Source organism: Staurois parvus, unplaced genomic scaffold, assembly GCF_062004578.1.
Source record: "Staurois parvus isolate SC_StPar_1 unplaced genomic scaffold, SC_StPar_1.0 ptg000287l, whole genome shotgun sequence".
Lineage (NCBI taxonomy): Eukaryota > Metazoa > Chordata > Amphibia > Anura > Ranidae > Staurois > Staurois parvus.
The window spans coordinates 30,816,837-30,844,248 of NW_028318083.1; the positions used below are offsets into that span (position 1 = coordinate 30,816,837).

Below are 27,412 nucleotides of genomic sequence, written 5' to 3' on the forward strand. Positions count from 1 at the left end.
ATTGATCGCTGGAGGTTTCTATATATCCAGTCAGATTACACACATGGATGATTTGTTTATTGTTTATTAATAATTGGTGGCATGTGTTTTTGTGGACTTTATGATAAACACATAACTTAAATTTATAACAGAGTGTCACTGTCACGGCAATTTATTTTGGTACATGTAGGCACTTGTTAAGTGGTGGTTGCACATTTATGTTGAAGGATTTGTTATAGTCCTTGTAGATTTGTCTTATAGTCAGGGTTAATTTATCCTGACCGTCCTATTGTTTGTTTTTATAGGCACAATAGTACCATTTGTCAGTCTGTTTCCACTGCACCTTTTAGCATTCATTTATGCCAAGTGTTTTATCGTGTGGTTTAATACATATTTGTGATTTAACCCTGTTTAGGGACACAAGTGGGTTTATGTATTAGGTTTTATGTGTTTTTGCACATTTTTATTTCATTTCATATAGATTATCAAACATCACTGCATAAGATTGTATAATAATATGAATAATTTAGTTTGGGATAATTACACACAGGAGGATTCACTAGGGGTGTAATTGAAACCTCATTTTTTATTTCAATATTTATATAAGTGTGGGAGCGCAGCACCAATTTTGTTTTAATTTTGATCCCATTCTATCCAGGTGTATAGCCAGGTGTCAGTGGCAACCCATTCCTAGAATAACAGTGTATTCAGGGTAGAGCAGGTAGTTCTCCATTGCTAGGCTTAAGTGTCGTTTCTCTCTGGTGCTTTATTGCTGTGAGTTACTTCTGACAAGTTTTCCCAACACATGAGATAAATTGGTGTCAGAGGGAAGGGGGCTCAGCAGACAACTTGTCTATCCACAACATAGCTCTTGTGTGCTTTGTGGAGGGGGGGTGTCCCTCTCCTCCAATCAGCTCTCACAGAGCTCTAACTGCAGCTCCCTTTCCCCATCTCTGTGATACTGACAAATGCAGAAGGATTTTAGCTAAAATCAGCACTTTTGAAGGGACGTATATAAGAGAAGACTGCAGATAAACAAGTGAAACTTATGTAGGAGGATTTGTTTCATCTCTGTGTTTCATCTGAGGCTAATCACTTCACTGGGTATATGTGAGGGTTTACAACCATTTTAAGTCAAATTATAGATGAGTACAATTCCAATATTAATGTTACAAAACTGCACAAGCTTTTCAGAGTGATAAAGGCAACAAAATACTCCTTTATTTTTTTTTATATTTGAGTATATCTCAGCTACATGTTCTATTGTGGTGTAGAAGAGCTTACCCAGCCCTAAAGGGGAACATGCATCTTTTGCTGAGGTTATGGACATAGAGGTTCAGAGTGTGGAGTTGACCTCAGGCCCTAAATTTCTCCCATTTGAAGGGGTTTAACCTTCCTAGCGGAGTGTGACTCAGGGGTTAATTTTCAGTACCAAAACCGGTAACCCTGAGCTACACTCGGGATTACACTGTAGTGTAATTTACCTTGTCCTGCAATCCCCCGATGTCCTCCCGCTATGTCCTCCGGCCCGATGCCGGCATCCATCTTCCAGGTTCCCTTACCTGCGAGTGTCGTGACGCAGGGGGGCGGAACCAGTGGGAGATTCAAAAAAGTAAAAACATGACATACACAATACATTGTAATCGGTTAGGATTACATTACTGTATCAAACCATTTCACCTAAGTTTTGTCTCTAGTGCTTTTTCCAAAAAGCGTCCCTTTAGGTCAAAAGCAGTTTTAGACCAGCTAGAAAACAGCGATAGTGAATTAGAATCACTTGCAGAATTGAGCAATAATGATTTGCGGGGAAATTCGTCATCAGACACTGAAAACGATTCTGCAACTGAGCTCAGTGATGTGCGAACTTGGTGCTCTATTTCAAATTTCAGTGTTTTTGGTTTGATTACATTATTTAATTAAATGTACTATTATTATATTATTTATTATATTATAATTTATGAAATCGTGTTTCAAACTTCGTCATATCCGGGATGTTTACTAGACTCTTGTTTGGACAGATTTAAGTGAGTTATTCTTAAGAAGTACAGGCCTACAATATAAAACAACACATTTCCATGCAAAACAATGTACCTCTTTGACATTCAAACATATTGACATAATAAGACCACCAGGGAGGTTAAAGTACAGCAGACTTATGATCTCATATAAATCCATCTGATAAGGTGAGGACATCTGTGTCACCAAATTGTTTGGAGCACTGGAATTTGGAGTTTAACTTCCACATGCTTACTGAAGAATATTGATTGGAGATTAATAAGAGCACTTATATATAGACATGTAGACTTTTTCACGTTGAGTCACTTTCAATAATTTATTGTTAAATTTCACTATAAATATACTCTATTGATGTATTAGTATTTATTTTGGTGGCACGGTATCAATATGTATTTATTTGTATCTGCATTATAGCTGCACTCTCTCTTGTACTGCAGTTATGCAATATCCACACCATTACCAATTACCAGGGCCACCACTGCAAAGTCAAATACTGATGTCACACTCTGGGTTGTGCATAATGTAGCATAGGCAAATGACTGTGAAATTTGCCTTTAAGAGAACAATGTCATTGTTACAGCCTTTTGTGCTTCGGCAAAGAAATAAAGTGTCATGGGAAACTGGCCATAGAAGACCACAAGCGGCTTAAAAAAAAAACAACCATTGATGCCTTACAAGAACATGATAATTCCACAAATTTCAGAAAACATCTGACCTATGGAATATATTGTGATAATTCTTTACTTACCGTCTTCTCTTGTAGTCCCATCTCCATCTGAAAGGAGGCTGGAGGGAATGTTCTGGTGCTTCTTCATGTGTTTTTTACAGTGAACTGTTGTCCTGAAGGTCTCATCACAGAAAGGGCACTTGTAGGGTTTCATACTGACATGAGTAGACATGTGCCTTGTTAGGCTGCCATTTGTTGTAAAGGACGCATTACATATAGTGCAACTGTAAGCTTTAACACCTGCAAATACATCATTGCCAAGAACTGGTTAAACATATCATTGCCAAGCATTGGTTAAAGAATGATATATTTCCATTGTGACAAAATTATTGAAAACAATTTTTATTGTTAATGCATTGTTGTAACTGTAAAATTGAAGTGGTCCTTTCTTCTCATAACTATGCATAAACATTTTTTCTGCCACGTTTAAATTAAACAGAATTTGAGGATCAATCTTTCCAATTAAAAAAAAAAAAAAATAGGGTAGTCACTGTTTGTCTGAATAACTATTCAAACTGTTACATTTATTTTCAACAAACAGTTGCTGATGCAGATTTTATTGTCACAGATTTTCAAATCTTCTACTGCATAATGCAAAACGGATGAAAACTCCAATAGAAAGAGTGAAACCCATTGTTATGGCAGTGGTAGGTGCTGGGGGTTCAGACAGAGATCTAGCTATCAAAGTTCCCATTTCTAGAAATAAGAAGTAACTTCCCCTCCATCTTGAGTATGCTCTTATTTAAAATTGAATGCAGACCCTTTTTCAGCTGAGATCACACTCCTGGCAGATGGACTTCAAATCACTGTTTTCTGCAGTACAATTATTACATGGCTTTTTCCACCATTTATGAGTAATGAGGGAAAAGTCAGGAAGGTGGGAAAGGGTAATTACACTATAGGTCTGCTTTACATTCACAATCTACCTGAGCATATGACAGAAGAGTGCATATGCAGAAGTCAAAGTTAGTTAATGAAATCCGCCTGCCAAAATGATTAGTAGATTCAGAGTTTGCGATAGCTCAATATACTGTATGCAAAGCTCCACTTTGACTGCTAAAGTCAAGCTTGGCATAGCCTCTTTTACCCCCCAAGACTCTCGGTTGATCTATGAGGTTAAAAGACCAACAAGAGGCATGGAAGGTGAAAAGAGGTGGGACCAGGCTGAACCTTGAAAAGAAAAGAGGATTTTTCTCTTATCTGTAAAATCCTTTTCCTCTGCGTACATTATGGGACACAGGATAGTATTTTGGACACGACAAGCAAGATAGCCCAGTATAAATCCTCCAGCTCCCTGTATGCCTCAGTTTAGTAGCAAGAAATAATAACAAGAGATCATAAGAACAGCAGGGAGGGACCTGTGTGCTATAACTTACTGCTGGTTTAGTTACATATTACATGCTAAACACTGAAAATGGGTGTAACATGTTACTAAAGGTGATCTTAGCCTTTAAAAGAGTTTGCTTAAAGAGTTACTAAACCCACAACAGTAAAATCAGTCTGTATATGCAGTAAAGCATGCTGGTTATACTCATTATGGAACCGAAGGGATTAATCCTTCGCAATATGTAAAAAAGCTGTTTGATCCTGTCTTTTCTGATCCTCCCTTCTTCTACAGTCCCCAATCCATATGCCATAGTATAGAGTAGCAGTGGCAAGTCTGCACATGTTCCGTTTGGGGTGTATTGCTAAAGGGTGTATCATAGGACAGTCAGAGGAGAGTTAAAGCTCCTCCTAGAAAGATTAACCAGTGCTCGGTTGGACACTGATAGAAGTCACAAGACTGCTATACTGTATACTGATAATGAGAAAAGGTATTTAGCAGTTTATATTTACTAAAATAATTGCATTTCCATGTTATTTGTACTGTGGAAGACCAGATATAGTGAATACAGGGTCATGGGTTTAGTAACACTTTAAGAAAGCCCAAAAATCCATCTGAAGAATCTTTACAACTGAAGCTGGTATCAGCTGAGGTCTGAATATCTATCTGGAAAAATCCAATGAGCACGATATTAAAAAACCAGGTGGAAGCCATGCAAATCTGAGGAACAGATGCCTGAATCTGAAATGCCCAAGAAGCACTGACTGACCTATTGGCACGACCTTTGACCTGGAAGAAGGGAAGCTTGCCCCCAAGGTCAAAAGCTTGAAAGACGAGCTAGTGATAGTGGATGCTCCAGCTGCCACTCTGCTGTGCTGGGCTTCTGGAGGAATTAGCTTTTTCCAGGCATACCTGCCCTTAATTTATCAATTGCTATATACTGTATATGCTCCAGTATGGATCTTCTAATAGACTACAGTTAGGACCACACTTTACAGAGGCTCCGCTCTTGCCTCCATGTCCACTAAGGAGAGAGCCACTGCTCTTAGACCCAGCGCTGGATTGAGATTCGGCTCAGGTAAGTATAAGAGGGGGGCAGGGGGAACCTGAACACAGAAGTTTTTTTACCATAATGCAGATAATGCATGAAAATAAAAACATTCTGCCTTTACAACCACTTTACTGAACAAGTTGAAGTTAGAAGCTGATTGTTTGCCACACACAGTTACTCCACCTTCTGTCAGTTTCAGTTTTTAAAATTCTATTCTGTGTAAAGTCCTTCCATGTGCACAATACTCTAAAGGGCTCTTGAAAACGTTGACAAAAAAGCAGCACATTTTTATGCATTCAGGAATTTATTTACTGATCTGAAAGCAGCCAATTACTTTAAATGGGTTTGTACACTCAAGCATGTACATATCAGTAAACTAGTGGCGTGCTTAGATCAGTGTAAAAAAAAAATAAAATAAAATAAAAAAATAAAAGGACAAAAGTCAGCATTTTATGTGCAAACATATCAATAGGCACATAAATCATACTCCCTTAAATTTTGGGACTTGGAAAAATCATTCTGAAACTGTTATGTGCACATACAGTATACACTCACCGGCCACTTTATTAGGTACACCTTGCTAGTGCCAAGAAAATATCCCATACCATTACATCACCACCACCAGCCTGAAACATTAATACAAGGCAGGATAGATCCATGCTTTCCTGTTTATGCCAAATTCTGACCCTACCATCTGAATGTCACAGCAACCAGTCTGCCCATTCTCCTCTGAAATCAGCAAGGCATTTCTGCCAACACAACTGCCACTCCCACTGGATATTTTCTCTTTTTCTGACCATTCTCTGTAAACCCTAGAGATGGTTGTGTGTGAAAATCCCAGTAGATCAGCAGTTTTTTAAATACTCAGACCAGCCCGTCTGGCACCAACAAGTATGCCACGCTCAGTCACTTATATCCCCCTTTCTGATGCAGAGTTTGGACTTCAGCAAGTCGTCTTCACCACGTCTACATGCCTAAATGCATGGAGTTGCTCCCATGTGATTGGCTGATTAGTAGTTTGAGTTGACAAGCAATTGAACAGGTGTACCTGATAAAGTGGCCGCTGAGTGTACAGATCATACTCCCATTTTTTATTCAGGAATTTTCTGCAAGGAAGATCCTGCATTTGTACATTAGTACCATGTGCAAGGACCCCAAAGGTTGGTTATATATTAGGATGGCTGCCAATTTTGTTTAGCTTGCTGAAATTGGCACAGGGACACACAGGTCTCCTTCAGCTGCCATTGTGTTATGCTGTACTTCTAGTGTGTCTCTCTACCTTAACCACTTGCCTACCAGGCACTTATACCCCCTTCCTTACCAGGCCAATTTTCAGCTTTCAGCGCTGCCGCAGTTTGATTGACAATTGCGCGGTCATGCAACATTGTACCCATATGAAATTTTGATCATTTTTTTCTCACAAATAGAGCTTTCTTTTGGTGGTATTTAATCGCCACTGGGCGCTTTACTTTTTGCGCTATAAATAAAAAAATTGCAAAAAATTTGAAAAAAAAAAAAAAGTTTATTTGTTTCTTTTATAAAATTTTTCAAACAGGTATTTTTTCTCCTTCACTGATGTGCGTTGATGAGGCAGCACTGATGGGCACTGATAGGCGGCACTGATAGGTAGCACTAAAGGGCACTGATAGGCAGTACTAATGAGGTGGCACGGATAGGCGGCACTGATAGACAGCACTAATTAGGGGTCACGGATAGGCGGCACTGATATGCAGCACTGATAGGCGGCACTGATAGGTGACACTGATTATGGGTACTGATAAACGGCACTGACTGGCATCACTGCTGGGCACTGACTGGCGGCACTGACTGGCACAACCCCTGGGCACTGACTGGTGGCACTGACTGGCAGCACTGCTGGGCTGCACTGGTGGGTGGCACTGGTGGGCAGCACTGGTGGGTGGGCACAGGTGGGTGGCACTGGTGGGCACAGGTGGGTGGGCACAGGTGGGTGGCACTGGTGGGCACATGTAGGTGGCACTTCTGGGCACAGGTAGGTGGCACTGCAGAGTGGCACAGGTGGGTGCACTGCTGGGCACAGGTGGGGGCACTGCTGGGCACAGGTGGGTGCACTGCTGGGCACGGGTGGGTGGAGCTAGTGGGCGCACTGCTGGGCGGAACTTGCGGGTGTCACTGCTGGGCACCGATCATCAGGGCACTGATCATCAGTGCCCTGATGATCGGTGCCGATCCCCGCTCTGACAACTGCCGGTTCTCGGCAGTACTTTCCTCACGATCTGACAGAGTGAGGAAAGTGCAGCCGAGAACCGGCACTTGCATTTCCCTGTGATCAGCGTGTCATTGGACACCGCTGATCAGGTGGTAAAAGGCCGCTGTGATTGGCCTTTTACCACATCACGTGATCACGTGATCACCGGGTGCGCGCCCCCTGGGGCGCGCAGGAGAGCGCGTTCTGGGAGGACGTCATATGACGTCCACCCAGAACTGGCCGGCCGCGGTGAAGCCGTCATTCGGCTATGCGCGGTCGGCAAGAGGTTAAAGGAGAAATGAGCTGATTTCAGGCATACTTACCCTTAGCCCCTTCATGACAGAGGGTAAAACAAACCTGAACGCCCAGACCCAATTTTGACATGTGTTAGTAAAACTGTACATATCATCAAAACTACTTAGCAGTTTTCCTGAAAAAAAAACCAAGGTATAATCCACCTGGATGCGCTCTTTGATTTCTTTTGAAGGTAAATGGTAAAGGATTTCATCTGATTTTGTTTTTAGCTATTAAAGGAAAACTGACCCAAAATAGTGAAAAAAAAAATAAATGTAGCTATATATTTCTTGTTATTACCATTAATTACCACCAAAGAACAACCCAAAATAAATTCTCCTATCGATCATAGAGATACCACATATGTGTATGTTATCTGCCGTTTGTACCCATACTAGGGTACATTTTTATTTTTTGTATTGTACCTAAAACACACTGTCGATAACCGACACTGAAACAAATTTTAAAAAATACCTTTTTAAAAAAATCCTACCTAAAATCCTACCTTGACTTGACCTTTGACCCCAAACTTGACCCAGATCAAACCTTGCTCTAGCAATTTTTTTCACACTTTTGTTTTTTTTACATCCTTCTCCACAGCAAGAGAGAAAGAAAACACATGGGGAGCTGCAGAGTGACTGATCACTGTAATAGCCAATCAGATGCTATCACAATAATCAGGGGCCCGGGAACCTGTAGTTCCCTTACTATGGCTGCAGTGAGGAAAATGGCATCATCTATGGCTTGCCTTACTTTTTCCGAATATATACGGGTCAATTTATTTAGAAGTGATTAGTGGGATGCACAAGGCGTGAATCAGTCTCTGACTGGGACTCTAGAATCAATATCCAAGATTCTGTTTCTGCTCCTCCATAGAAACAGATAGTGGAGTCTCAGTCATATACTGAAGAAAGACTTTTATCATGGTATAATATATATGATAAAAAGTAAGCTCTTAAAAATAACATTTTTATATTTATGAGATAAGATATATGATTAGCGCAAAAAATATATTTTTTAAGTTTGGCATGGGCAGTCACTGTTTCACAAGGAGATAAAGGACAATGCATTTAAAATTTCTGGAACCAAATTTTCTCCTGAGCAAAAGAGCTTGATGGCTTGTGGACCTTACTGCCTGCAACTGAAAATAGGTCTGTTTATGGCTACAGTGCATTCAGCTGACTCTTGCACTGTGGAAATACTGTAGAGTTTTTATCCTTGCAACCTTTATTAGGGCACCATATGGCTCAAATTGTTTTGGCTATGAGTTGCTGGACAAGATGATTAAATCCACAAAGCACAGGTTCATTTTTAAAGGTGAATTTTATCATGCAGTAAAAAAAAACACAGTCTCATTTTATAGGTGAATATCTTCTTTAGGGAAAACTTTACCTGTATGAGTCTTCTCATGTGACTTGAGTACCCCAGATGAAACAAAACCACGACCACACATAGAGCACTTATATGGTTTTTCTCCAGTGTGGGATCGAACATGCTGCTTCAGATGACTGGACTTTTTGAAACCTTTACTGCAATATTCACATCTATAATATAAATAGAAAATATACTGTATTCTTTTTCTTCTGCAGATAGATTAAAGATCAAAATAATATTTACGCTTGCTGGAAGTACTATGGTATAGTAAAAAGTTTTAGGATAAAAATAATTCACAGAAAAACACTCCTTTCATATGATTTATCTTAGCTGGTAGCTGCCGTTTGAGGCAAATCATCTGAGTTTAGATTAATGTGGGTTACTTAATGCACTTAGCTTCCACAGTTTACTAGTATTAGTTGTACTAGCCTGTAAGCACGCCTGCTTTGATCCTCTGTAGATTCCAGAAACGTAGTTCGCTGGGTCTGCAATTCAATCTCTTCTTGTGTCTCTTCCTGAATTAAGCGAGCAGTCTAGAAATATAAAAATATGTGGTTGCTTGTACACAGGGCTACCATTGCACTGTAGAAAGAATAGAACTAAAAAAAATCACAAGGATGTTAACAATATAAATATTATTGGCCTGTTCAGTAAGATAATGCAGAAAGGAAAGTGGAAATAGAATCTGTGGAAAAACAAATTCTGTCCACCATTTTAGCCCAACTACAACTTTGCTAGTTTGCTCTGTCCTCTTCATCATCCCCACAGTTACAAGAATGGCAGCAGGTGCAATGCTTTACAGGCTCCTTGGGGAAACAAATAATAAATGCACATAACTTATATTTTTTTATTATTTTTTCCTGAAACGTGGTTCTGAAGCTTAAAGGTTAAGTTCACCTTTTAGACAAAAATAATAAATGCACATTTTTTTGCAGGTAAAAAAAATGTGCATTTATTATTTTTGTCTACAGGAGCCTGAAAAGCACTGCACCAGTGATCAGTAGATTGCTGATGCCATGCATGTCTTCTGCAGACCTGTCAAAATATCTGCTTGCCATCCAGGATGTACAAGCAAGTAGATATTCTGATGGGAAGCTCCACAGCGCCATGGTAGTTAATTGAAAACTACAAGCTGATAGCCGCAAAGGCTGTCGGGACTTGCAGTTCATTCATTCATAGAAGTCCATGAATGAATGATGCGGCCGTGTGGGCAGAGCCCCGCACGGCCACACTGTTTTCAAATTTGATAGATAGTACTGGGAGACAGCCACATTGTCTATGGAGGCAGACAGTGTGGCTTGGGATCAAGCTCGTAGGTGTGCCAGTGCCATAATAAGCAGCTTCCTATGGTGGCACACCAAGAATATGAGGAGCCAGGAGTGCCGACGAGGGTCTTGGGAAGAGGGGGTTCGGGGCTGCTCTATGCAATTCCTTTGCACAGAGCAGGTAAGTATAATATGCTTGTTATTTAAAAAAAAAATTTACAATCACTAGAACTTTGCTTTTAAAACATTAACAGGAAGAGGTGTTAGCATCAAAGTGTATTCCCACTTTTGTAGTCAAATTTGGGGAAAAAAAACCCAACCACTATATATTTGTTATGTGTTCCTATTTACACTGCATACCTATATAAAAAATGTAAATATTTCTTACGTTTAGATGTTTCTGAGAGAGGTCATGGCTGACTGCAAACATTTCTCAGCTGGCTTGGCGTGATCTGTCCCTATAACTGTGCTGGGGACTGGCTGAGTCAAGTTCTCATAGCATACAATGGAGAGGAGAAGCCCAGATTCTAATCCTTTAACCTTTTGTTAAACCAGACAGTGTTTTAAATCTAGTACAATGGAGATATCCATTTCCAGACTGAGTTATTATAATAAACAGCGCTTCCCCACCACCCCTCAACAAGAGTAGAATATCGAATTTTTCCTTGCTGAAAGTTCCACAAAAGAGCACCTAAAAACCTAGCAGCAGTTTTTCAAATATATTTGAAGTTTTGCTATGTGAATATAACAAATATAAAGTAGGTGTTATGCCAACCGGGCTGCAAAAGTGGAAAAAAACTTTAACATACTGTAATGTTTGGGGGATGCTTAGCTCAAGTGTAGTGCTCACCAGTGAGTACAGTTCACGTCATATATGCTGTTTTAGGGCTTGTTGGCCCACTTGAATGGAAAAAGAAGTCCAACAAAAAGTCAAAAGTTCAACACAGTTACCCACATAGAGGTTTACAACATAAACACAAAATAAACAATATTCAGCCTCCTGACTCTTGCAGCACAGCTGCTGAGGCCTTCAGATCGTTTAACACAGCATCCCTGAGCTCATGTGCCAACACTGTACCACTGTCAGCTCTCTTTCTTGCAGCTTCCTGCTGCTCTGTCCCTCTCTCTACTGTCAGGTCACAGACTATAACACATGTGAACAACTGCACCATCAGTGTGCTGGTTGTCTGCAAAACCTGTTCCCAGGATTGGAGATCCCCCCTCCCCAAATCTCTACGAAATCTCCGGGAACCTTGGAGCCCCTCAACACCTTAGCAGAGCACAGCACTGTCACAGTACCTATATCTTATATATAAAAATGATGCAGCGCTAACAGAAAACACATATAATAAACTAAATATGATAGTAGATAACCCACATCCACCGGGGGATATGGGAACAGGCAAAAAACCCTTAACAGGTAGATAATAGTGGCTTAGTGCAAAATGCAGTGTCCATAGTTCATATCTTTAAAACGTGCAGGTGAATCACAGCACACTCCAAACGTGATCCAAGGCAGTCTGGCTGCAATGGCCTCTCACCTCCACTCTATGACCCCACAGGGCCACAAAGCATATTGCAGATCACCTCTGGGTCCTTTCCAACCAGTAGCTCCTCAAAGAGAAATGGCATGGGCGGACATCACATGAATAAGAAAAACCTCCAGCCGGACCAGCGGACATACAGAGTGTGCCCTCCTCAGATGTCAGAAAGCTCGTATGCTCATAAATGAGGAGAGAAACACAATCCTCATAGTGTATTACTGATTTTAATGGCCAGACAATCACAGTAAGCCAAGAAAAACAGGAGAGACATACACTTACATAACAGCAGTATCTTTCCCCATGGATTGGGTGTACAGCATGATCAGAAGGTGTTCCAAAATGGCGCCACGCCGGAAATACGTCACCACGCTATAAACGTCGACGCGTTGCGTCACGTAACTCGTGACTTCGTCAGGACGAAGTCACGAGTTACGTGACGCAACGCGTCGACGTTTATAGCGTGGTGACGTATTTCCGGCGTGGCGCCATTTTGGAACACCTTCTGATCATGCTGTACACCCAATCCATGGGGAAAGATACTGCTGTTATGTAAGTGTATGTCTCTCCTGTTTTTCTTGGCTTACTGTGATTGTCTGGCCATTAAAATCAGTAATACACTATGAGGATTGTGTTTCTCTCCTCATTTATGAGCATACGAGCTTTCTGACATCTGAGGAGGGCACACTCTGTATGTCCGCTGGTCCGGCTGGAGGTTTTTCTTATTCATGTGATGTCCGCCCATGCCATTTCTCTTTGAGGAGCTACTGGTTGGAAAGGACCCAGAGGTGATCTGCAATATGCTTTGTGGCCCTGTGGGGTCATAGAGTGGAGGTGAGAGGCCATTGCAGCCAGACTGCCTTGGATCACGTTTGGAGTGTGCTGTGATTCACCTGCACGTTTTAAAGATATGAACTATGGACACTGCATTTTGCACTAAGCCACTATTATCTACCTGTTAAGGGTTTTTTGCCTGTTCCCATATCCCCCGGTGGATGTGGGTTATCTACTATCATATTTAGTTTATTATATGTGTTTTCTGTTAGCGCTGCATCATTTTTATATATTAGTTCTCATTGTCCTTTTTTTGGTATAGGATAGATGCTGGCGGCTTCTTTTAGCTGAATATTGTATCCACCATAGAAGCGCAGGAGGATTTATATTTACTTGTTAGTACCTATATCTTGCCATCTTTGAGCTGAATGAATGCCTGTTGGCAAGTTTATTCAACAGTCTCTTACTGTTGTAGAAGTAAAATTTGTATTGTTTTTGTATTTTTTATATCAGTTTTAGTAAAGATATTTCTGTATTTCTATCATTTTTTTTTCTTGTGTCATTGGCTGTTGATAGCAGTTACAGTAACAATCTAGTTTAGTAGTACCACCCTTAACTGTTAAATCTGCTAAGAGAGGAATAACAAAGGAAACTTTACTGTATTTTCAGTGTGAGCCTTAGATACTATTGTAGGCATTATGTTTTATTTTACATTTTCAATGCAATTCTTCTATTTTTACTTGTTGTCCTATATATTTACAATCAAAATCAATGTACAGATTTGTTTATTCACATATTAAGCAGATGACTACACTGGGGATGAAATTAATATATATGGGACTGAGTGATGCATGGTATAAGTGACCTCTGCTCCACAATGACTGTGTCAGGAATGGACTCACCAATGGTGGTGGGACTCACCTGCCTTGTGGGCTGCAGTACCAGGGCTGGCCAGCGGGTGCTCTCAGCAACCAGAAGCTCACTCCTGCAATCAGCCATCACCTGAGGCTGATTGCAGGAGGTGTATTTAAGGAATGGCCAGACCTGCAGTCAGTGCCTTGGTGTATGTTTCCCATGAGCCCCTGTACCTGCATCCTGTCTGCTTCCTGCCTGATTCCTGATTCTGCTTTGATCCTGACTCTGTATGAACTCCGCCTGTCCTGACCTCGGCTATTCCTGACCACTCTCCAGCCTGCTCCTTTGGTACCTTGTCTGCCTGATTGTTCCTGACCCGGCCCATCTGACTACGCTCTGCCTACTCCTTTGTGTTTTGTCTGCCCGATGGTTCCTGATCCGGCCCGCCTGACCACTCCACCTCACCAGCCCTGACTGCTCTTGTCTGTGTACATTCCGTTATCAGTTGGAGGTTTGGTTTGTTATATTGTACGTTGATATTTGTGTATAACCTTTAATAAATTATATTGTTACACCATACTTGAACCTGCGTTTCCCTGTGTCAGTTCACGCATCTCTGGTCTTACCGGGAGCCCTGACAGACTGCACTGCCTTAATTATGCACTATTAATGATCTATTACACATGGATGTTCTTGCACTATTTATGTATGTGTGTGTTCACTATTGATGATATTACAACCCCAATTCCCAAAAAGTCTGGATGCTGCGTAAAATCTACATAAAAACAGAATGCAATGATTCGAAAATCTTATAAACCCATATTTTATTCACAATATAAAACACATCAAATGTTTAATCCCTTCACACCGACCATATACAAATATGTAGCCTCACGGAAGTGGGTCTTTATCCATGAGGCAGCATACATGCATACCTCTTTTTGTGCTGGAACAGAGACCCCTGGGTCTCATACTAATGATAAAGACCCGGAACGTTCTGTTCCTGGTCATATGATCACTTTGATAGCCTCTAACTGGCTATAACAGTGATCAGTCACTGTGCAGCCCACCCTTGTGTTTTCTTTCTCTTCTGAATGGAGAGAAAAATACATTGTACCTTTCTCTTCTCGCAGTAGAGAAAGCTGTAAACAAACTAAAGTTTGTAAAAAAAAAAATAATAAAAGAAAATTTAAAAAATAAAGAACAAAATAGCTAGATCAAGGTTTGATCTAGGTCAGTGCTAGTGTTAGGGTCATCATATTCTGGGTAGGATATTTTTATTTCTAAAATGCTGTTTAAATTAGTATCAGTGTCAGTGTGTTTTAGGTCGTATAAAAAAATCAAAATATGTGGTAATGCAGTGATAGTCAGGAGCAGAATTTATTTATGGTTGTTATTTGGTGGTAAGATATGGTAATAGCAACAAATATAAAGCAACATTTTAAAAAATAATTATTTTTTTTTACTATTTTGGGCCAGTTTTCCTTTGATAATAAAAAAAAAAAAAGAGATATACATTACCATTTACCACCAAAAAAAAGCCCAATTTGTCCTGAGAAAAACATGGCATAATCCACCTGGATATACAAAGTAGTTGTAATGATATGCACATTTGTAACATTTTTTTTAACCTCAGTCACAAGGGGTAAACTGTGAAAATGTGCCATTTTAAGGAAAAAATAAGGTGGTTTTGAGATTGATGGCAGCAACACATCTCAAAAAAGTTGGAACAGGGCAACAAAAAGCTGGCAAAGTAAGTGGTATTAACACAGAAGAACATTTTGCAACTAATTAAGTTAATTGACAACAGGTCAGTAACATGACTAGGTATAAAAAGATTTTTAGAGAGTCAAAGTGTCTCAGAAGATGAGCAGAGGTTCACAAAAGTTTTTCATCATAAAAGAGTATAAAATATGTTGAATAAGTTCAGAATAATGTTCCTCAATGTAAAATTGCAAATACGTTAAATATATCATCATCTATAGTACATAATATCATCAAAAGATTGAAAGAATCTGGAGCAATCATTGTGTGCAAGGGAGGAGGCCAAAACGCAGTATTGGATGCCCATGATCTTTAGGGCCTCAGGCAGCACTGCATTAAAAACGGGCATGATTCTATGATAGACATCACGGCATGGACTCAGGAACACTTCCAAAAATCACTGTCGGTGACTAATATGTTAGTCTTTTACAGGCTGATGAAAAGGTGTTCATCCTCCCAAGGACACTAGCAAACAAATCAATCTTGCTGGGAGTAGGAAGGGGTTATCTTGGTCTAGCCTATAACCTGAAAGTTAAACATTTCCTGTGTCTATCTATAGACAAGAAAGGGAAAGCTTTTGTAGGAAATTTGTGCTGCTCAAAATGCATAGGCTATCAATACTTGCAGCTTGCATCCCTTCTGGAAATGCTTGCAGCTGCTTGGCTGTAATCATGCTCAAATAGTGATACCAATGTTTAAGTCATTGACCTGGAACAATAATGCAGTTCAGACATTCTGACTTTACAATACGTTGAACACAGATAATGTGTCTAATATAGTGTACACCCTGGTGCCGAAACACAATTTGCAGGCTACATGCAGCCCAGTGACTCCTGGAGGGATCTTCACACCTCAGTGCAAGAAAAACGCCAGCCTTGTTGAAGAGAGAGATCACAGCATAGAAGCATGTGATCAGGTAAGTAACCACTGACCACCAATGCTAGGGGGGTATAAAATTTCACTGTCACTGACCACCAGGCTGCGGTTGAAAGCACTGCCTCTGACCACCAAATTGTGGGGAAGGGGGGTTTTAATATTGCCACCAATGCTGAGGATTATTATTGCAGTCACTGAGACTGGTGTGGTTTTTATTATCACGGTCTCATAAACCAATGCTGGAGATTATTACTGCGGCCACTGGCGCCAAAGTTGAGGGTAATTATCAAAATCACTGACACCAATGCTGGCAGGTATTATTGCTGCCATTGACATCATTGCAGGGGGTTACGACTTTGTCCACTGAGACCAGTGCTGGGGGTTATTATTGCAGCCACAGACACTAATATTGGGGGTTAATATTGCATACACTGACACCAACACTGGGGGTTATAATAACATACTTGTTTTATGAAGGAGCTATTGTGTTAGCAAAGTGGAGAGCTTTTTGATTCTTTCAAGCATAGCCTCCCATAACCTGGCTGGTCATACTTTCTCATTAAAGCAAACTGGCCATCAAAAGTTTCCACCTTTTTGAGTTTTCCTTGCACCTCAAAGCATATTCCAATTTTATCGGTGTGATATGTCATACATAAAATTGCAATTACATCATTAAGGCTCTGTTCACACTTGTGTGATTTGTCATGTAACTTTGGAATGGCACCTGTTCGAACCTATGTGACCTAAAGTCCCAGCAACTTTGAAAAGGTTCCTGCACTACTTTGGTGCGACTTGAGTGCCAGAGAGTGTAAAGTCACAACAAAGTCGCGTTCAAAGTTGCACTCCAAAATCGCACTCAAAACTGTGTGACCTTGAAGATGCACAAGTGTGAACGAAGCCAAGTACCAGTATAGGAAACAAATTAGAAGATTACCACATTCATTGTGTCTGTGGTGGGTACCTCCATAAGAGTTGGCTGTTGGTAACTTGAAGAGAGAGCTTGAGATTCAAGAGTGCTGGAGTCCTGTAACTGCTGTACAGCTGGGAAAGAAGTTTGCTGGCTGAATCCATCAGTTACTGTAAAGCCTAAGATAGATTTGCAATATTAGACACAACACAACTGTTAAACAGTATATATGCAACACATAAGGATAATTTCTGATTTTATCTGCTTACCTTGTGGTAGCCCTTGCTGATCAAACGGCTGTGGAGGCAAGACCTGAGGCTCGTACTGGGCAATATTCTCCTGTAGTGCATGCTGGGAAGTCACAAATCTATCTGAAAAGTGCAAACACCTTCAATGAAAGAAGCACTTCAAGAAACGGCATAGCCATTGGTAGAGAGAGTCTAGGAAGTTTATCGGTAAACTGCATTTCTTAAATCACTGCTCACATTGAGATTTTTTTTTTTACGTTTCATGTTCAAATCTAATGTCACGGCAGTCAAAAATTCACACAATCAAATTTCTCAGTTAGTATGCATGTCTCACAATGATTTGTGAAAAAAGTAAAAAAAGGTATATATGGAATTGAAAGCTAATTGCCTAAAAAATCTTTAACCAGTCGGGGACCAGCCTGTACTACCATTTCATTATTAGGCCATTTTTTTCATATTTTTTTGTGCTGTGATAGTTTGACTGACAATGATTTGGTTATGCAACACTGTACCCAGATTAAATTTGTTCATCTTTTTTTTCCCTTTGTGGCCTGGTGTTCCCTGGCACTGCAATGGAAAGAACAAGATTATTACAGGACATTAACATAAGAATGTCTGAAAGCTTTAGGCAGGAAAGGGGATTCCCTTCACAACTCTATCTTAGCACTTGGTAGCAAAACAAAAGTTGTTGTAAGTTGTTATCATTTGGTAGAGTAAGAGATTTTGGTCTAAGTGGAAATATCGCAGACTGAAGGTGGAAGAGGAGTAGGCACACTATTCAGGACAGCAGGTGCAACGTTGGTGGGCAGGAATTTATGCTTTGCATGGAAACCTAACAAATGTATTGTAAATCTATGGGATAACAAGTTGTCATGCCTCTGTTAAAGAATTACCTTCTTCAGCTTGTAGAGGTTGTTCAGCAAGCGTCTGCTCTAGAGCAGGTGAAACAGTATCCATATCTGGCTGCGGGCTGAGCTGTAAAATTGCTTCTTGTTGTGTGGCTACAGTGGTTTGCTGATGTAGGTTAGTCCCTTCTATTTCCACCTGTATTTGACTGGATACATGAATCTGATCTACTGAGGTTTCTTCAGAAGGTGTAGACTGGTGTTGCTGAAGTTGGTGGGCAACTTCATATCTAGAAGAGTAGAATAAAAGTAAAGTAAATATTACTGCCAAGTGCTATCTCTGAAAGCAATACATAAGATGAATTGTGTGTAAGCACAACATAGAAACTCATAGACATTTAATTAAGTACATTTTGGGTAATTTAGGTATTATGGATTGGTTTATTTAATTTAGGGCTAAAAAACCCAACAGAAAAAGTAACCATTAGCCACCATTTAGTAGCTGCTTTGATGGAAGCTGAAAAAACAAACAAATGGCAAATCAAATTAAGAGGAAGGGATATATGACTAAAACTCAGAAGAGGCCTTTACGAACCTATGACATCTCCACCAGTGAGAACATTTGAGAAGTACAAAAAGGGAATGAGATTGCCTAAAAGAGGCATTAGCTGAGAGGTAGACACTCAAAGTGTATACCATGTGAAAACAGTAGAGAGACAGTTCCTAGGATGTTTCAAAGAACACAGGGAAGGAAGAGCAAAGACCTGGTTGAGGTAGAAGGAAGAGTCCACCTTAGGCTGCAAGAAAACCTTGTCCTTGTGCAATACTATGAAGGGCCCCTTACAGGATAAGGCCGCTAACTCAGAAACCCTCCCACCCACAGGTGATGGAAACAAGAAAAGCTACCTTGCAAGTAAGGTCAGACAAAGAAATATTCCTAAAAAGGTTAAAAAGCATCTTCTGAAGAGCCAAGAACACCAGATTAAAGCCAGCCATGCACATAGGAATTTTTTTTTTCTCTTCAGCCTACATGGGCCATATCATTTCTCTGCATACTGTGCCCAAGGCATTTTGTATTTAAACCTTCAATGTCTGCCTCTTCGAAAAGTCTATGATCATTTGGTTTGTTAAAAAATGGGGGCATTATTTTGTGGGTGTTAAAATTGGGCATGGTTGGTAGATTGTACCTGGATTTCGAAAATCTGGTAACCTTTGTGTGGGCCACAGCTGTGAAATTGTATGACTGGGTTCTTATGTGAAGTCCTCACAATAAAGGTATCCAGCATTGAAGGGACAATCAGATCAATTTGAGCTCTGCAACAAACGATGAAAAGTAATGCTTCCTTCAACAACCAAGTCCCATCGAAAGGGCATCCAGGACTCTGTCTTAGCATGACAGGCTAGCATCTGACAAGAGAATGTTTTGAAACAGAACAAGCCAAGGCTCAAAACAGCCTCAAAGAAAGCAATCACAATGACCATGACCCTTACACAGGTACGAAGTAGAATGATCCTGGATAGGGCCATGTCTTACGTCTAGCTTGGGTACTCCAATCCAGGAGATCGATTTAGTGATCCAACCAAAGCTCTGCAGAGTCTGCACTATTTGCTGGATATTGGCAAATGGGGATAGGGAGGACTGGTCCTTTTACAAGAAAATTGACCCACAACATGAATCCTCTTAGCACAGAGCAGAGTCAAGATGGGATCAAGCACATTGGTAAAAACCTAAAAAAAGCCAAGGAAAGGCCAAAGAGTAGGGCAACAATCTGGCAATGATTCATCTTCCCACTGCCAAACGCAGGTAGTCCTGATGAGATGGAGAGATGGGAGTGAATGTGCACGTAAGCACACTGGATGCCTATGGAGGCCATAAAATCCCCCTGGAAAAAGGGAAGCAATGACCAACCTTGCAGGTTCCATGTGGAACTTTAGCAACTGTAGGAACAAGTTGTGAGTTGTCAGATCCAGAATGGTCTAGACTCCTTCATTTGGTTTGGTATTCCAGCTTGTAGCTCCTGGAAATGACACTCTGTACCCAGGCGCTTGAGACTTTCTGGGACCAGAAGGTTGAAAGTTCCTCTACTCAGAGAAGTGGGGGCACCTCATCACTTGGAACCAGCCATGACCAATTTAGAAGGCCATGTTTAACTATGAAATTTCATTCCTACTTTAGATTTAAAAATGAAAGACAGAGAGACCAAAACAACCTTTCTTAACATCAGGAACAGAAGTCGTACCAGTAGATGCACAAACCTTATTTTTATGAGGAAGAAGAGCATTCTTATCCTTGTAATCTCCTTGGTGTACTTCTACAAGGAGCTGCCAAACAGGTGTTTGCCATCAAAGGGTAATCACTCAAGGCTTTTCTTGCATGACCAGCATTTCAGCCAAACGATAAAACTCATAATGGAGATCTAATGAAGTGTGTCTACAAAGCCATCCACAAAATAGCATAACACCATAGGTAAAAGGCCTGACTGTGGACTGAGGCATCCATTAGAATAGAACTAGGATCTTGCGTTTATACCAGTCCACAATGGTCTGACAGACTGACCTAGAAATAACCGAAGGCTGCATAGTAGAGCCAGTAAAGGAAAACATGGCTTTAAAGAGGGCCTCTAACCTTATGTCTACTGGGTCTTTGCATGTGGGTTATCCTCCATGGGGATGTGAAGGTCTTGTAAAGACAAGAAATGGCAGGATTTTCCACAGGAATGGCCCACTTTTGCAGATAACTATTTTTAAAAGGATATTGCAAACAAAGGTTTTGGAGGAGTAAAAAACATGGAAATGCCACCATGAAAACACAGCTAGCAAGACCTCCCTACCAAAGACCACATTCTATTAATACTGATACATTACCTTGATACAACTTGATAAAAGTATTTAGAAATGACTGAACCACCACTTTGCAGACTTGCTAAGCTCAATTCCTAAAACATAACTGGACATGTACATTTAATGTGTAGTTGAGTAGGATCTTCTGAGGGGGGCATTTCCCAGTTGAATCCCATATTTAAGAGAAAAAATGATACATTTCTGAAAACCACCTTCTCTTCAAAAATATCTAAGAATACCAAGCAACACCATAGTGTGTCCATCTCTGACCCAAGTGGTTCAGCAGGGGACATCTAAAGAGTTAAAGCCCCTATCAGGAACAAAAAGCAGGGCAAGTCCAAGCCATCCTAGCAGGATGGTCCTAATTTCCTGAACCATTATATAGAACTGGGCAATAGGATCTATTATTTCTGGGTACTAGGGACAAGTTGGAATAAAACCACAATCCTGTTTTAGAAGGTTTGAGAAGTTCCATGGGGATCAAGGACACAAGCATTTAAAAATCAAGAAATATACAAGAAAGCATTTAAAAATCAATTTTGTATCTACTGAAAATGTAACCCAGGATTTATACCACTAGTTTGATATAGTAAATAAGTAATCTGCTGAATATTTAGATTTATATAGTTATACGAGACAAGAAAAAATCATAATGTACTTATTTATCTAACATTTTATGATCAAGCAAATAGATGAAATCATGCCTCCAGTACTGTCAGAACCAGCCGATTCAAGATATTGAATAAAACAGCTAAATCATAAGAACAAGACACACAGCCTATGATCAACTATACCAGAGGTATTGAATTAAAACTCAAGGAAGTCCAGTCACTAAAATTTTCTTCTGGCCGAGGTCCAAACAGGGTGTGCCCATCAGTGTGCCCCCTTACATTAGGTGTTGGCATCAGAGTGCAACTTTACATCATATATTCCCATCACATCAGGTGTGACCATCAGAGTGCTCCTTTACATCAGTTGTCCCGATCAGAGTGCCCCTTTACATCAGGTATCCCCATCACATTGCCACCTTACATCAGGTATTCCCGTCAGAGTGCCCCCTTACATTCAAAGTACCCCTTTCTATCATATTTCCCCATCAGAGTGCCCCTTTACATCATATTCCCCATCAGAAAGCCCCTTTCCATCACGTGTCCATAAGAATGCCCCTTTCCAACACATGTACCCATCAGAGTGCCCCTTTCCACAGTATGTACCCGTTTGCGCTCCCTTTACATAAAATGTGCCCATTAGAGTGTCCCTTAACATAAAATGTGCTCATCAGAATGCCCCTTAACATAAAATGTGCCCGTCAGAGTGCCCCTTAACATAAAATAAGGGGCATGCTGATGGGCACATTTTATGTTAAGGGGCACTCTGATGAGCACATTTATATTAAGGGGCATTCTGATGGATACATTTTATGTTAAGGGGCACTCTGATGGGCACATTCTATGTTGTGCCCATCAGAGTGCACCTCAACATTAAATGTGCCCGTCAGAGTGCCCCTTAACATAAAATAAGGGGCATGCTGATGGGCACATTTTATGTTAAGCGGCACTCTGATGGACACATTTATATTAAGGGGAACTCTGATGGGCACATGTTAAGCAGCACTCTGATGGGCACATTTTATGTTGTGCCCATCAGAATGCTCCTTAACATTCAATGTGCCCATCAGAGTGCCCCTGTAAGACTATATCCTACCTTGAGGGCAGACAGGAGCTGTGCCGGGATCCTTGCTGGATGCTTGTGTACAGGCAAGGAGCGGGAGCCGGAAAGACAGTGAGCCAAAAGGGGCGGGGCGCACACGTGATGTCATGTTGCCATGATGACTGCCCTGCTCAGCGGTGGATCTGTCATTGCGGGCTGGCGGTCCGGGCAGCAGCGCTGCTGGGGCCATTCGTGGACCGCAGTCCGAACATTTAGTGACCACTGAACTATATCAACTACGGGGAATATATTTATCTGTTCTTCACCATTTGACACTCTGCACATACTGTGTAATCTGCCCAGGCACTGGTGAAACACTAACACCCAGACTGGCAAAGGCTTCTGCTATGATGATCTGTAAGTTGGTAATACAGTGCCACATGTGTAAAGTGTTCAGAATTAAAAAGGGAACTTCACAAGGATTGATACAACTGGACCTGATGGTCACCTTTGGTAATCCCTGCAGTATGCACTGCAAATATAAAACAAGTATAGACTGCTTGCCTTCATTTGCCCCTTTCACACTAGCAGACCGTTTGTCCGTTTTTCATCCATCCACTGATCCAAAAAACAGACATCAATGCATCTCTATGGAAAAACTGATATAAATGGATGATAATACGTTTACATCCCCTCACATCCACATCCCTCAACATCCATTTTTTAAAATGGATCAAAGCCCCATTTTTGTTTCATAAAAAAAACAGAATGGACGGAAAACAGATGTAAATGGATATAAATGGACAAATGATCAATTTTTGCATTGCTACTGGATGTAAAAAAAAAAAACTGTAAAAACTGATGAGAAATTGCTGGAAAAACTGAAGTAAACTGATCCATTTGTTCTTTGAAAAAAACATGACTGAACTGATGAAACGAATGGTCTGCAAGTGTGAAAGGGGCCTACTGAATACAGGGGCCCAGGTCTTCCCTCTTATAATTACAAATCCCTTTTGATTCCCTTTTTGGTTTGAGTAATACATCATAATACAATTATATGTCCTATATTAATATCAAAGGGTACCTAAACACATCCCAGGCAATATCCAACCCCAATTTTGTTAATTTAGTGCTGAAAAACAGGCCATAACCAAGGAGTATAAACAGATGTGCTTAGGATAAAGGCCTCGGCAATACGGACACAAAAAAGGCACTGAAAAGCACTTTTCTTGCTCTGAAAGCAAACTCAGTCATTTTCAAGTCTAACCCCTTGCTTTATCCAGCAAGCTGGATGTATTGGTCTACACAGAAAAGTCATTATTTTGGGGACATGTGCATAAATAAAAGTAATCAAAGTATTGTTCCGTGGCGATCAGAGAGACTCAGTAAAATGACAAAAATAAAACATCATAATAACCACCATATATTCTGTTCACAGTTGCTGTGGGTGGATGACAATATCGGCCCTGTCTACATTCAGCAATTACAACAACTGTAATTAGGTCAGATGCAAAAACTGTACAGAAGACCTAGAAACCGACATGAATAGTTTATTATTGAATGAAAAAAAAGTTTGAAATGCAGGAGACATTTTAAAATGCCAAGTTATTAACACAGTTATCTGAGTGTTTTCAAATATATTTTGTCTTAATGCTGATTATTGCCGTAAAAGAAAAACTGAAGCCTATGCTTCAGATTTCAGTAAATATCAAAATACTGATTTAGACAAAAAGATCACCAAGGTTAATTAAAAAAAAGTCATATTCCCTCAGCTTTAAACACCATATTATTATAAACCTGTGTAATTAGAGCAACCAGGCACATGCTGAATAAGATGCATAAGCAGAAGCTACTTTCAATAGATAGTAAGTCACAATGATGTATGGAAATGGGCAGCTGAACGTGCATGAAAATCCTGCCTGTAAAAATCATGTTTGGTTCCATTCCTCCCTCCTTGTTGGTCCTTTAATGTGATAACTGGCCTTACTGCTCATCTGGAAGGCACCATGGTGGGACAGTGATTTCTGTATAACTGTCTGCCAACATTTCATATTCCTGATCTGTGCCTGCTGTACCATGTATTTGTATGAAAAAGTATCCGGTTCTCTTTGTATTGTTTCCCCCATACATTCCTATTAAAACTGACCACACTAAGCATGAAAGCACAGTGTGGTCCATTCTCTAGCTGTGCTGGGAACTCAGTCTGCACTCCTCAATGATCAGACTTGTGCTGACATGCCCTCCCCCCCCCTTTCCTTTCATAGTCTTTTACTGGGAAGATTAGTGTACTGCTGTTTCTCTACCCTAACTTTTCTATGGAACTAAAAACAGAGGGTATGTGATCACTTATAAAAAAAAGGGGAAAATATACACAAATGTTTTGCCTTTCATTTCTATTTTAAACTTTTTAAACTGTATGTGTTGTTTTACAAGGGGGTTTACATATACGTTAATGCTTTTTTCCAACAATTTGTTACAGGTTTACTGGATTCAGATATAAAACCACTAGTGGATGCATTTATTAACATACATTATATTAATAACATTACATGTATAAATACAACTAGTCTATGAATCTGTCTTCATACCAGCTTCCTATAATTCCCTGTACAGTATCATACAAACAGAGAGGAAGGGGCATCTCTTTAAAGTTTTACTAAACCCAGGACCCTGCATTCGCTGGAAGTGCAATTATTTTAGTATATATAAACTGTTAAATACCTTTTCTCATCAGCAGTTAGTCTTGTGACTTCTATCAGTCTTCAGCCAAGCACATGTTAAAGCTTGTAGGAGAAGTTTTCATTTTGCTCTAGGAGGATGGAGAACCCCTGAACTCTGTCTGGACAGTGCTGATTGGCCCTGTGCTGATCACATGCACTCTCCCAAGAAAGAATAAAACTCTTTAGCAGTACACACCAAACTGAGCATGTACAGAGTGACTCCACACGATATGTCTTATCAGGAGATAAGAGGGGGACACTGGAAGAAGAGGGCGGATCAGAGAAGACAGGATCAAACAGCGGTTTTACACAATGCAGAGGAATAACCCTCTAGGTTCCACAGTGGGTATAACAAGCATGCTTTACTGCATATACAGACTGATTTTACTGTTGTGGGTTTACCAACACTTTAAGCCAAACAAACTCTGCTGCAGTGCAAATGTACCGACAGTGAATATGCAGTAAAGGGCGTCAAGGGAAGAAAAATATGGCTTCTGTCATGGAAAAAACTCAAGAGCATTTAATGCCTATCAAAAAATACCAGTGAAAACATGGTAGTTTACTTTACACTGATGCATTACTGCATATTTAGCAAAAAGGAAATACAACAGGACTTTTCATTGGCCTACAATAACTTCAGAACTTTAGAAATACTGCAAAGTCAAAATGCAAAGTTCTGCGAACTGGCAAGGTGCAATTAAGTATGTTTTTTATTTTACTTTAAATATTAGTGCCATAACTGGAATGGTATGTATATCATGTTGAGAGTTGGTCCTGGACATGACATCTTCCGGTACCTGTATATGATTAAGGTTGGTTGTGTTCCAAATTTAGGCTTGGTTTTCCTATTTATGTGCGGTCACAGAGGGCGGCTCTCTAGCCCCAGAAGACGTCTTCTGATGACGTAACGCGTCAGGCGGAGCCTCCCTCTGACGTCATTGCGCTGTCGCCCATTTTGGAAGCTTTTTTTTAATGCTTTTATTTCTCCTAAACTTGTAAGTAGGATTTTATTTGCGCGAATAAAGGTACATTGATCATATTGCATGAGAGACATGCTTTATTTTCCATGACACTATCCTGACACCGCAACAGGGATGACTTACTGATGTGGATTTTGGGTCCTGACATGATTTGAGAGATCTTGGGTCCTGACAAGTTATGGAAGTCTGGAAGATAATCTATCTACCGAAAGCTGGAATTGACCCCCTATAGTTAAGGGGTCTTTTCATCTGGTAAGCCTCCATTTATTCACATGGTGGTGGTGTGCACATGTTGGTGATTAATTGGATGAAAAAGGATTTACATTAACAACATAACATTTAAAGAACGAGAATCTGTTTCACAAATAATTGCGGAGTTTATTATTCATGTGGACTTTTTTGCCCTCTACATGGACTATATATATATATATATATATATATATATATATATATATATATATATATATCACTGTCTACATACACTAATTTGTTCACTTATTATGTTTATGGTACTTTTCACATTTATTACATGTATTTATGTTTCTTAAACTTTTTATACATACCGCAACATTAATATTTTTATTATTAGTGCCATTACCTTGCAGAAAACCTGGAGCTCGGTTTTGTGTAATTCTCACACAATATACAAAACAGCAAGAATGTGTTGAGCACCTAAAGTGGTTGTAAATCCTTACATATACTCAGTGAAGTGATTGGCCTCAGGTAATACACAGAGATTAATCAAATCCTCCTACAGTTGTACCTGTCTATCTGCAGTCTTCTCTTGTCTACATCTATTCTATAAAGCTTGTCTGAACTGTCAGAAAACATGGGATGGAGAGCCGAAATTACACACTGCAGAGCTCAGTGAGAAGACCTGGTTGAAGGGACACATCCCCTTCACACAGCACACAGGAACAGGGCGGAGGAGCAAACTGTGTGCTGGAGATCCCTCCCCACTTTATTTTTCTCGATGACGGGAAATCCTGTCAGAAGTGACTCATGCAAAAAGTAGAGGAACAAAGCAACAGATATCACTTAGTGCTGCACTTAATTGAGACAAGTACATACCATAGAGGGATATGCTTTGTTCATGTTTCATGTCTGAGGTTTGCAACTACTTCAAAGTAATTTTCAGCGGTCAGACTGCTTGC

The 27,412-nt window shown here is 40.3% G+C and overlaps 1 protein-coding gene across 4 annotated transcripts in view; it reads right to left on the reverse strand.

Moving 5' to 3' along the window:
- ZNF236 (zinc finger protein 236) overlaps positions 1-27,412 on the reverse strand; it is a 217,347-nt gene that overhangs the window by 92,724 nt on the left and 97,211 nt on the right. For 2 of the 4 annotated variants that reach the window (XM_089682363.1, XM_089682362.1), the window contains exons 15-20: positions 18,116-18,357; positions 17,244-17,345; positions 17,029-17,153; positions 9,422-9,525; positions 9,011-9,162; positions 2,744-2,962 (exon numbers count right to left, since the gene is read on the reverse strand). In XM_089682363.1, coding sequence (XP_089538489.1) covers positions 2,744-2,962; positions 9,011-9,162; positions 9,422-9,525; positions 17,029-17,153; positions 17,244-17,345; positions 18,116-18,357 — 944 coding nt within the window. Of the gene's footprint in view, positions 1-2,743; positions 2,963-9,010; positions 9,163-9,421; positions 9,526-17,001; positions 17,154-17,243; positions 17,346-18,115; positions 18,358-27,412 lie in introns of all 4 variants that reach the window. The other 2 variants (XM_089682361.1, XM_089682360.1) reach the window with 1 other exon arrangement.